The sequence below is a fragment of the Pantherophis guttatus genome, chromosome 8 (genome assembly GCF_059756535.1).
Source record: "Pantherophis guttatus breed Tessera chromosome 8, ASM5975653v1, whole genome shotgun sequence".
Taxonomy (NCBI): Eukaryota; Metazoa; Chordata; class Lepidosauria; order Squamata; family Colubridae; genus Pantherophis; species Pantherophis guttatus.
In genome coordinates this window covers 53040459-53053518 of record NC_142070.1, presented here as the reverse complement: position 1 = coordinate 53053518, position 13060 = coordinate 53040459, and the positions used below count along the sequence as shown (strand labels likewise).

At 40.0% G+C, this 13060-nt stretch overlaps 1 protein-coding gene across 3 annotated transcripts in view; it reads right to left on the bottom strand.

The window, feature by feature from the left end:
* Positions 1-13060, bottom strand: part of SH3RF1 (SH3 domain containing ring finger 1) — a 78178-nt gene that overhangs the window by 40316 nt on the left and 24802 nt on the right. For 2 of the 3 annotated variants that reach the window (XM_034442669.3, XM_060686745.2), the window contains 2 exons: positions 9010-9312; positions 7026-7142 (listed from right to left, as the gene is read on the bottom strand). In XM_034442669.3, the coding sequence (XP_034298560.1) occupies positions 7026-7142; positions 9010-9312 (420 nt within the window). The remainder of the gene's footprint in view (positions 1-7025; positions 7143-9009; positions 9313-13060) is intronic. The other variant, XM_034442670.3, reaches the window with a different exon arrangement.

Genomic DNA, 13060 nt, shown 5'->3' with positions numbered 1-13060 from the left:
CAAAGGAAAAAAGTTTTAAAAAGGCGCACGAAAAAGGCTTCCAAAATGGCCGCCACCTGGAGCAAGTGAAGCCTGATATAACAGGTTGCTCCAATACAGGGTATACCGGTAGGCTACAAAAATACAAAAAAAAAATTTAAACTAGCCTAGTAGACCGGTACCCTCGGAAAAAATACAAGTTAAATTTAAAAATTAAAATGAAATGAAGAAATAAGAAATTAAAAGGTCAAAAAGCTTACAATTTAAATGCAATCAAACAGACCTGGGCTGAGAGCCAGATCTGTAGGAGATGTTACTCTCAGGCCGACTGAGCCTAAACTGGGCCTCAAAGGGAGAAGCAAGGGGCGTGGTCAAAAAACTATGGCTCAGCCAGCAACAGATCTGACTGAAGCAGCCCACATCTGGACGCTGACACAACTGGATCAAGAAAATCTATACCTTTCTTTCTCACTAAATGGAATCAAGGATCGTTCTTACTTAAAGGCTCAAGATGAGGCAGGACTGACATTTATTTTAAGTCAATGGCTATCATGTGGACAAGCCTGATTTTTATCAGCCCAGATTGGCAATAGACAGCTTTTTGCTCTCCTACACTACATGTACATTATGTGATGGTTCTGTCTGTTAAGTCAATAGGAAGTTGAAGAAATTTCAAGGTTGCCACATACATTCTTATGGGCTTGACATGACTAATCTAACATATATGAATAGAAATGTTTGTTCCATTTCATTTCTGTGTATTTCTTTTAACTTTTACATGAAATTGCATAGTTTTTTATGCTTACTTCGCTTAATGTATATGTATTTCTTTTTTTTTTATTGCAAAAGTTTTACAATTACATTTTCACCCCTTTTCCCCCCGCCGCCTCCCCCCCAGACTTCCCAACCTCCCTAACCCTCCCCTCCCCCCAGACTTCCCTATAATATACTCATACTCATAAAAAACCCTTAATATAACACTTATATATAAACTTGAACCCCTCCCTCCCCTGCATAATTTTTCTCTTTACCTCATTACATTAAAATATTTCCAATACATTATTTTCAAATAAAAGCTATTTGATACTTTCTAGTTTGATATTTGTTCTGAACATATTCTATCCACCTTTTCCATTCCCATTCATAAGTCTCTTGTGAACAATCTTTTAAATATGCTGAAATCTTCGCCATCTCTGCAAAACTGGCCATCTTCAAAGTCCATTCCTCGATAGTGGGCAAAGCTTCATTCTTCCAGTATTTACCTATCAACAATCTTGCTGCTGTTATCATATACAATATCAATTTTGTTTCACCCAATGTAAAACCCTTAACTATACCCAATAAAAACAGTTGTGGAGAAAATTGAATTTTTTTCTTCAAAACATTCTGCATGACCCACCAAATTTTTATCCAAAAAGCCTTAACTTTCCTACAGGTCCACCAAACATGATAATACGTAGCATCCAAACATTCACATCTCCAACATTTTGGCTGAACATTAGGGTACATACATGACAACTTTTTGGGATCTAAATGCCATCTATAAAACATTTTATAGAAATTTTCCCTCAGGTTCTGCGACTGTGTAAATTTAACATTCTGAACCCAAATTTTTTCCCATGTTTCCAACATCACTGGTTCTTCAAAATTTTGTGCCCACTTAATCATACAATCTTTAACTAATTCAGTTTCTGAGTCCCTTTCTAGCAAAACATTATAAAGCCTTTTGATATGCATTGGACCTTTCTCTCTTATATGTCTAACCAATTCTTCCTCATGCAACATAATACCAGTTTTTTGGTCCTCTTTCCATCTCAATTGTAATTGATTATATTGTAACCAAGTTAAATTAATCCCTTCGTCCAACAGTGTCTGCAATGTCTTCAGCTGCCATCTGCCCGCATCTGTAAAAAGAACCTCTTTGTATAAAACCCCCCCGAGTGACATTATATTTGTATTCCACAAAGTATGACCAAGATCCAGCCATAGCGGTATTTTATAATCCCATTTGAGTCGATGCTTCTTCCAAACTCTCATCAAAGAGTCTCTAAGTATATGACTTTTAAATACTTTATCAACTTTGTCATCATAAAATAAGTAAGCATGCCATCCAAATTCAAGATCAAAACTTTCTGCATTCAATATTCCAGCCTTTTTACTTCCAAACCAATCACTTGTTAAAGTTAAAGCTGCTGCATCATAATATAGCTGTAGGTTTGGAAGTTTAAGACCTCCTCTTTCTGGAACATCTTGCATAATTTTCAATTTCACTCTCGGCTTCTTCTCGTTCCAGACAAACTTATTCACACCAGACTGCCAAACTTTCAGTTGTTTATCACTTTTAAGCACCGGAATCATTTGAAACAAAAAAAGAAATCTTGGCAAAATATTCATCTTAACTGCTGCTATTCTTCCAAGTAGAGACAGCTGCAGTTTTTTCCAAGTCTCCATATCTTTCTGCACCTCTCGCCACAACACCTCATAGTTATTTTGAAACAATTTCATGTTTGATTCTGCAACCTGAACTCCTAGATATTTTACCTTAGGTACAGTCTCAAAACCTGCCCTCCTTTCAAGCTCACGTTTACGATCTTGTGTCATGTTTTTAGCTATCATTTTAGTCTTTTTTGGATTCAATCTAAAACCTGAAACTTTACCATAGTCTTGTATAATGTCCTTCATCAAGATTATTGATTCCATTGGTTGTGATAGGGTAACAACCAGATCATCTGCAAATGCCTTTATTCTGTAATCCTCTTGCCTAATCTTTATACCTTTCAAGATATTAGAGTCCCGTATTGTATTTAGCAAGACTTCTAGTGTTAAAATAAATAAAAGTGGGGACAACGGACATCCCTGTCTTGTTCCTTTTTCAATTTTAAACTCTGTTGTCAGACTTCCATTAATAATGATCTGTGCCTTTTGCTCTTGATAAATTGCCGAAATCGCCTGTATAAATTGATCCCCAAAGTCCATCTTTTTCAAAGTCTTTAATAGAAAATTCCAATCCACTCTATCAAAGGCCTTCTCTGCATCCAAAAAGACCAGCACTGCAGGGATCTGTTTATTCTTCTCAAGATATTCCAATAAATCTATTACTTGCCTTACATTGTCCTTCATATATCTGCCCTCGATAAATCCCGCTTGATCATCATGAATCACCTTTTGAATTACTGGCATCAACCTGTTGGCTAGTACTTTCGCAAAAATTTTATAATCTGTATTCAAAAGAGATATTGGTCTATAGTTCTCTGGTTTTTTAGGACCGATTTGTTCTTTTGGTATCAAAGATATGTAAGCTGTTGTCCATGATGAGGGTATTTTACCCCCTTGCTGAATATTGCAAAATAAATCTCTAAGTTGTTCCACCATTTCAGCTTGCAAAGTTTTGTAATACACTGCAGTCAAGCCATCCGTGCCGGGAGCTTTGGCTATTTTTAACTGTTTAATTGCTACTATTATCTCCTCCTCTGTTATAGGATAATTCATTCTTTCCTTTTGTTGATCAGTAATTTTTGTAACTCTTTTATCGTTTAAATATTTTTCTGTAAGTCCATTCTGCACCTCCTCTTTAGCATATAATTTAGTATAATAGTCCACAAAAGCTTCTTTAATTAATTTTTGTTGAAAGATTTCTTTCCTTCCAATATCAATACTATCAATAGTCCGTATACTTTGTTTTTTCCTCAATGTGTAAGCCAACCATCTGCCCGGTTTATTAGCGTTACAAAATGTGTTATGCTTCGCATATTGTAAGTTTGTTGCAACTTGTTCCGCCATAAGCATTTGAAATTGGTCTTTCAAAAGTTTTATAGCACTACGTATTCTTTCATCTGTTGGATTTTTAATAAGTAACTGTTCTTTATTCTTTATTTCTATTTCCAGTTCAGATCTTTTCTTTTGTCGGAACAGTCTATGTTTAGAGTTCATGTAGATAAGTACCCCTCTCATATAAGCTTTACTTGCATCCCACACAATTTCAATTGGGGTACCTTTATTCAAATTTATTTCAAAAAATTCTTTCAAATGCTTTTTAAGTTCTGTTGTATTTTTTTCATATCTAAACAAATTCTCATTTAATCTCCAAGAGCGTCTCTCAACCTTGTCCATCTCAATTTCTATCCATACTGGGCTATGGTCAGTCAAAGTTCTTGGAAAAATCTTTGTTCTTTTTGTCTTAACAAGTAAATCATCTGTCAACAAAATAAAGTCAATCCTAGAGAAGGATCTATGTCTGTCAGAAAAAAAAGTATAGTCCAATTCTTTTGGATTATGTATTCTCCAAATATCTTTTAGTTCCATATCTTCTTTCATGTCAAAAAAGGTCTGTGGTAATCTGATTCTAGACTTTGCCAAACTCTTTTTATCTAATTTAGAGTCGATTACTCCATTCCAGTCTCCCATAATTAAAATAGATCTGTAATCCCATTGCAATATTTTAGTATGTAACATCTTGTAGAAATAATCCTGTTGTTGATTGGGAGCATAAATCCCAATCAGAAGAATTTGGCCATTTGCTGTAGACAATTCAATTGCTACAAACCTACCATCTTCATCTGTTTCTATAACTTTAGCTGTTAACTTTTTATTTACATAAATTACCACACCATTCTTTTTTTGCGAAGTTGAAGATATAAAATGTATTCCTAGTTTGGAGTTTATCAAATATTTTTGATCTTGAGTTGTGATATGCGTTTCTTGTAAACAAATTATATCATTATTAAATTGTTTCAAATATGTAAATAATTTCTTCCTTTTCTGTGCTGAATTCAACCCATTAACATTCCAGGATAAACACTTAAACATCATCAGCCTCTTTCTGGAGCAAAGAGCAAAATAATTGAAGATCATCCGAAAGCTTCGATCTCGCTCCTCCCATAGCTCCGGTCTCTTGTGCAGTACTCTTATCTGCCTCCTTGTCTTGTCTTTCCTGTTGTTGTTGTTGCTTTTGTTTAAGTAACTTAGCTTGAGCTCGAGTTATACATTGATCCTTAACTTCAATCATCCGAACCGGGTCCAAGATTGGAGAAGATTCCAGCAAGGGCTCATCCAGAAAACCTCCTTCTGCACCTTGCACTTCTTCTAATTCCTGCTTAGACTGTTCTTGCAGTTCTCGTTGAGGTTGCTTCTCTTCACTCTCTTTAATTTCCAAAACTGTAGATGTACGTGGAGATGGTGTTCTTTCCTTAAGAATAGTAGTGTAGAAGTGCTGTGCCTTCTCCACGGTATTCAAACGGTATCTTTCTCCCTTGTATCTGAAAATTATGCCAACTGGTGCGTCCCACCGGAAAGGTATCTGTAAATTTTGCAATTCCTTAACAAGAAAGCCAAATTCTTTTCTAGCTTTCAGCATTTTAGGAGGCAATTCTTTATAAATTCCAATTCGTGAGCCCCCCACTTGTACAGAAGTGTAAAAGGATTTTTGCAGGATATCGTTTCTTATTTCTCTATCTGTAAAATATATGACCACATCTCTAGGTAATTGTCTTTGTCTGGCCACCCAAGAGTTCACTCTGTAAATTTTGTCTATTTTGTGAAAAACCACATCTGGATTAACTTGTAAAATCTTAGCCAGGGCCTCAGAACAAACTTGTCTCAAATCCTGTCTTTCCTCCTCTCGAATTCCTCGAAGCCGTATAGCAAACTCCATTGCCCTGAATTGTATCATGACAATCTCGTTTTCAACTCTTTGCATTTTATTGTCAACATCAGCAATTTTATAATCATTGTCTTTCATCTTAACATTAACTTCTGATTTAAGTTCTTCAACTTTAAAATCAACTTTCCCAATAAATTCTGCCAGGCCAGATGCCACTTCTGATATTTTTTTGGTCACCTTGTTTTGATTCTGTTTCACCATATCTTTAACTTCATTAATTTCCTGCATAAACTCCTGATGTGATTTTTGAAGTTTATCATCTATCTCCTGTTGAGATTTTTGAAATTTGTCATCCAAAGTTCTAGAAATAAATTCTTTTAAATCTCCCACATCAAATTCTTTTTTCTGAGTCTGTAGCTGTTGAGCAGGGGGAAGCTGCGTTTCATGTTTGTGTGTGGGGGATCCCCCCCCCCGTTGCCTTCCCTTCCTGCTTCTTTGAAGCCATCCTGCCACGTGATCTAGTTTTTCTAAAGAGGGAAGTTCCTTTTCCTTTCCCTCCTGCACAAAGACTTCTAAAAAAGTCCCCCAGATTTGATCAAATAAAGGTTGAAGTAAAGCAAAGTCAAGTATTAAAAAGGGAGAAATTTTCCACTTGTTTCTCTTATTACAAACAAGGCAACTTTGTAGCAACTTGGAAACTTTGTAACAAAACAAGATAACTTCACCAATCCACACTCGCTGGCTCGTTAACTCTAAGGCTGAACGCCATGTTTTTTCAAAGCACTTTCACTCATTCGCATTTTTCTCAGTTTAAAAAGTCAACAAAGCGCTAATACTTGCGTTTCCAAGTTTCAGAATTCAGGTAATTTCGCTGTTTATTAAAGCTGGTTCTTTTCGCTTTGAGTTTCCTGCAGCCGGCTTGTTCTGCGAAAGCAGAATCGTCCCACGTCGCCCGGAGTTTCAGCAGGTTGGGAGGGAGCCACGCCTGTTCTCTCCCCAGAAACTTCCCTGGGGGGTTGCAGGGGCTCGACCTGTGCCCTACGATCTCTTCTTCCTCAATCCTACGGATTTGGAAGTTTTCGAGCCGCTTCTTCGTCTCGGAGCGGCTCTATGGGCGGCGGGGCTGGCGGAGCTTCAAAAGGCGCCGCCATCGCCGAAGACAGGGAAACCGGAAGTCAATGTATATGTATTTCTTAATATGTACATTTTAGCAAATGACTTTTCCTAAAATATTTTCTGCATGTTTTATTATTTTATATTTTCCTTATGGGAAAAAATTATTTAATACTCATAGTTTTTGGTACTCATCGTGCCTCCAGGAACCAATTATAAGTATTGCAGTACCACTGTAAATACAGAAGATATAGCTTCTAGAATTCAAACAGAAAGTGCCAAGTGAGATAAAATTCCACAACTACTATTCTAACTTCTGTGAAATGATACTTACACTTACAGCAAAAGCAGCTTGGTAAGTGACTTCAGGTGGAAAGGTAAATGAATGTCCCGTTGTTACTGGACTGCTGGGTGGTGGGGTTACAATTAGTCCAGTGGTACTAATGTGAACCTATTAACAGCAGATACATTAAACATAATTAATGTCCCATCCAGAATATCCATTCATTCCATAAGTGAACGAAGTGAAATACTTTTACAACAAAATATTACTTTTATATTTAATATAAATTATTTCTAATCTTAAATTTATATGCATTTCATTTTAAGTACAAATATGTAATACAAATAAAAGTTATTGTTAATATTTTTGAGGTTTCTTTGAAATTTATTAATATAGTAACAATGGTCCTTTCATCCATTTTTGTTAATTTTAATGATTGCATTTTTAATGCTTAATTTTTTTAACACTCTTAATTGTTTTATATTGTACCATATAATATTGTAAACTGCCCAGAATCACTTGATAGTGAGATGGGTGGAATATAAATTAAATGAATAAATGTACTTTTATCAACTTAATCAAAGATTTTTTCTCTAATGCATTCCTATACTGAATAAACAAACTCTGTCTACTAGACTGCAATGTTAATTGTGGTATCACTTTCAAATACCATTTTTGGCAAGCTTCAACCCAGCTTGAAAAACTGGGTTGGTGCCCGCTTTATAACTGTTGTGACTTATGACTCTGATGGGCTTCATTACAGTCGTAAGTCAAGGACTATCTGTACCCAAATTTTCCTCCAATTCTCAATTTGGGAAGGGTGAACAATCATTCCAATCTGTTTATATCTGGAAGATATAAATTTATTTAACGTTAGCTAGAAAACATTTAAAAGAAAACATTTAAAAGATAACCTATTTACACTAAGGAAAAAACCTTATGTAAAAAGCAAGAACAGCTGTGCCAAAGGTGCTTTTTGAAGAGGCAACTGGACTTTCTTGTTTTTCTTTGAAGACATTACCCTTCTCATCCAAGAAGCTTCTTCAGTTCTGACAGGATGGTAGGGAATGGAAGTATTTATATTCCTTGCAGACAATTGGTCATTTGCATTCTTTTAGACTCCTTGAGGTCACCTGGAGGTTTATCTGTGTCATCAGGGTCACCTGAGTAGTGCAAATGGGTGTTGAGCCTTCTTGGAACTGTTGAAAGGACTGTGTTGTAGACTAGAGATAGATGATATCATATTCCTCCCCCTTTGTTGAGAGAGGGCTGTTCAATTTTGACATAGATGGCCTCTTTGACCCCTCTTTCAAACCAGCGGTCCACTCTGTCCAAAATGTGGATTTTGCTGTCTTCAAAAGAGTGGCTTTTGTCTTTTAAATGCAAATGGACTGCTGAATCTTCTCCTGATGGGTTTGTTCTCCTATGTTGTACATTAGGAAAACAAAGCAACTACTTCATAAACGCATAGCACAACATAGGAGAATAAACCCAACAGGACAAGATTCAGCAGTCCATCTGCATTCACAAAGGGGGAAGGATACGACATCATCTATCTCTAGTCTACAACACAGTCTTTTCAACAATTCCAAGAAGGCTCCATACCCATTTGCACTACTCAGGTGACCCTGACGACACACTTACACCTCAACGACTCTCTAAAAGAATGCAAATGACCAGCTGTCTGCAAGGAATATAAATCCTTCAATTCCCACCATCCAGTCAGAGCTGAAGAAGCTTCTTGGATGAGAAGTGAAACGTTTTCAAAGAAAAACAAGAAAGTCCAGTTGCCTCTTGAAAAAGCACCTTTGGGACAACTATGACCTGGATGACTGAGAATCTCCATAGACAAGAACAGCTGTCTTCAGATAACAATGCTTAATAATTCAAGATTATCCTTTAATAAATAAGATTTGCTTATTTTAATACAATTATAAAAATATTTAGATCAATAATTATACCCCATTTATTTTGACAATATTTTAAACTGTCATTTAAAAAGCCATGATATACCTTGATTTCTATTTAGAATTACCTGAGAAGGTGCACTACAAGAAAGGCCTGAAAGCTCAGTTATCCGTGCTGCAGCAGTTGGATTACTGGAGCTGATGAGAACAGGAGGGCTGATTTCCATTGAATGACGATTCTGAGACAACTGTGAAGCCTTATTGGACATGGTAAGGGAAGTAAAAGAATGGCGTTTTTTGGTATTCTTTTTCACATCAGTATGCTTTTGAACTGAATTGCAATGGGATGAACCAGAGGTGCCTTCTCCAGAATCTACTGTAGAAACTGATGGTTTGTCTAGTTCAATAAGTTGTTTTGCTGTTGAGTTAAACTGCAAGACAATAACCATAAATATTAACCCTATCATTTGATTAAAAGAAAATTTGTTAGCTCCATTGTAATTATATATTGTGCATTAAGTTTTATTTTTGTATCAATCCTAAATGTTTTATAATTCATTACATTTGGCTGCTCTATGTATGTAAATGTGAGAAGAGAAGAAATAGAATCTTTATTCTCTTTTTCACTGATTGTTTAATAATATTGAAAAAAATCTGTGAATTACTGCAATCATACTTATACCTCTTTGGGATCACAGCTAAAGTAATCTTTATGGTTAATTATTTCACAAAGTACAGCCACATATTGCTTGATTTCTAAATCATAGAAAACAGGATTCAAGTTGGTATGGGGTCTGCTTAAGTATATGTGCCTCTAAATTTATGGGGTGTAGATGCAGAAAAAGGCAGTTTTATCTGCAATTAAATCTGTTTATATTATCAGGAATTTACTTATTAAACAGACTTTTAAAGAGAAAAAATTAGAAAATTAGAAATTAGAAAAATTTCCTTCCAGGAAAAAATCACACATAAATATATATACACACCACATACATAAAGACAAAGGCCGCCGGTTATCTGTAAACTTTAACCTCTTTATTGCCAGTTATAAATTTAGAGGAGTAAATATATAATTTTTCAATCATTTTCTCATCTGTTCCTGTGAGTATCTCATCCATTATATTACATTACAACTCCCCAGGGCTGTGTGCTCTCTCCGCTTCTCTTCTCTCTATATATCAATGACTGCGTCTCAAAAGATCCCCCTGTTAAAGTACTGAAATTTGCAGGTGATACAACAGTGATTGGTCTCATTTGAGGCAACAACGAATCTGCATACAGATGGGAGGTTGAACAACTAGCTTTGTGGTGTGACCGGAACAATCTTGAACTAAACACACTCAAAACCATAGAAATGAGGCGTTGGACTTGCCGTGAACGCTCTTTCTCCAGGGGATGCGGAGTGGGTCAGAAGTGGGATGATCCAGCTCGTCTGGCCAATCACTGAGTCGGATAAACTTGGCCACGCCTACTCAGGCCTCCCTTCCTTCCAGTTTGTTCGACGAAGGCAGATCTGCAAAACAGTCTCAAGCCTAGAAAATACAAAGGAGAAATCGCAGACGGGAGGGGCTGACCCACTCCGCATCCCCTGGAGAAAGAGCGTTCACGGCAAGTCCAACGCCTCTTCTCCCACTGGGATGCGGAGTGGGTCAGAAGTGGGACATACCCAAGCTTGCTACTTCGTCGGGCGGGAGGTCTGCGAAGGTCGATGTCGAGGTGCCAGGTGAACCTGTTGGAGGACTCTCCGTCCGAAGGCTGCCTCGGCGGAGGCAAAGGTGTCCAAACGGTAATGCTTGATGAATGGAACAGGAGAGGCCCAGGTAGCTGCCCGGCAAATTTCCTCGAGGGAGGCCTGCGTGGCCCAAGCGGCGGTAGTAGCTGCACTCCGTGTGGAGTGAGCTGTAATATGACGTGGAATGGGGAGAGATCGTGAGTCATAAGCTTTGGAAATACAAGCTCGGATCCAACGCCCTATGGTGGCAGAAGAAACTTTGGATCCCAAAGATGAAGGTTGAAAGGAAATAAATAGGGCTTCGGAGCGTCTTGAAGGTGCGGTCCGAGAGATATATATTTTTAAAGCCCTGCGAACATCAAGGGTCCGCCATTTGTGTTCTAGCGGGTGAGATGGATTTGGGCAAAAGTTAGGCAAGATCACTTCCTGTTCACGATGGAACCGTGAGTTAATTTTTGGCACGAATGCCGGGTCCAGTCTAAGAATTACCCTATCTGGGTGTATCACACATAAGTCTGGCCTGACTGATAGAGCTGCCAGTTCAGAAATGCGGCGAGCCGAAGTTACGGCCACCAGGAAGGCCACTTTCATGGTTAGAAATCTAAGGGAGGCAGTCCGGAGAGGTTCGAAGGGTGGACCTGTCAAGGCTGACAATACATGTGGCAAGTCCCATGTGGGATATCGGTGTACCACGGGTGGACGCAGATTTCGTACCCCACGTAGGAATCTCCGGATGGAAAGGTGATGAGACAGGGGCACGCCGTCCCTGGGAGACAACACCGTGGCGAGAGCTGCAACATGCCGCTTGAGGGTATTATGCGCTAGACCCTTGCTGTAGCCATCATGGAGGAACTCCAACACCTGCGGAACAGAAGCTGACAATGGGTTAATTTCGCGCGCAGAGCACCACGAAATAAATACCTTCCACGTGATGTTGTAGAGTCTGATGGTGGACTCTTTCTTGTCAGCCTGCATCACCCGGATGACATCTTCTGAGTACCTCGCTTCCCTCAAGAGCAGCCCTTCAAACGCCAAGCGGTTAGGTTGAGCCACTGGGGCTCTGGGTGTAGAATTGTCCCTTGACTGAGGGACACCTTCTCCGGAGGGAGCCGCCAAGGGTCCGTCGTTGAGAGGGCTACGAGGTCGGAGAACCATGGCCTTCTTGGCCAATAGGGAGCGATGAAGATCACATCCGCTCTCTCGGCCACAATTCTGCGAAGGACCCGCGGAATCAATGGGATCGGCGGGAACGCATAGAGTAGCTCCTGAGGCCAGGGGCAACGGAGAGCGTTTGTGTCCTCTGCCCCCCGCGATGGGTAGCGCGTGAAGAATCGGCGTAGCTGTGCGTTCTCTGGGGATGCAAGGAGGTCTACCTGTGGCTGGCCGAACCGGAGACAGATGTCCCGAAACAGAGCGGGGCTGAGGCGCCATTCTGATGCGTCTATCGTGGTGCGGCTGAGATAGTCCGCCTGAAGGTTGTCCTTCCCTGCAATGTGATCCGCCTTGAGGGATTGAAGGTGGGATTCCGCCCACCTCCCGAGAAGAAGAGCCTCCTGCATCAAGGTCTTGGACCTTGTCCCCCCTTGGCGGTTGACATGTGCCTTTGCTGACACATTGTCTGTAAGCACTAGTAAGTGTTGTCCCTGCACCGTCTGATGAAAGGTCAGAAGAGCTAAGCGTATGGCCCTGAGTTCCAGAAGATTGATACTTGACCTCGCTTCTGTCGGGGACCATCGCCCCTGAGCGACCTGGGAACCCAGGTGCGCGCCCCAGCCCGTCAGACTGGCGTCTGTAGTCATAATCAGTGGATGTGTGTCCAAGAAGACGCATCCGTTGTCCAGAGCCGGGGATAGCCACCAGTGCAAAGACCGGCGTACTGACAGGGGGACCCTGATCTTGGATTTGGAGGCTGCTGTCCTTGCCCGCTGATAGGGGAGTAGCAGCCATTGAAGGCTGCGGGCATGAAGCCGAGCCCAGGGAACTATGTCTGTGCATGAGGCTAGTTTCCCCAGGAGACGGGACAATTCTAGCTTGGGAGCTGTCGGATCTTGTAACAGATGCCGAATCAGAGATCTGAGGCTGTCTTTCCTCTCCTGGGAGAGGAACACCTGTCCCACCTGCGTGTCTATGACTGCGCCTAGATGATTTATGCGCTGTTGAGGGACCAACTGACTCTTGGGCTCGTTGACTAGAAACCCATGATTCTGTAATATTTGCAAAGTGAGAAACACATTGGTTCTGGCTCTGTCGAAGGACGAGGCTTGTATTAAAATATCGTCCAGATAAGCCTGAATTCGAATTGGTACGGACCGCAGGTGAGCTATCAAGGCTGCCAGAATCTTGGTGAAACTGCGCGGGGCCGATGCCAGGCCAAATGGAAGGGCCCGGTATTGTAGGTGACGCCCCGCGTAGCTGAACCTGAGGTACCGCCGGTGAGCTGGCTCTAT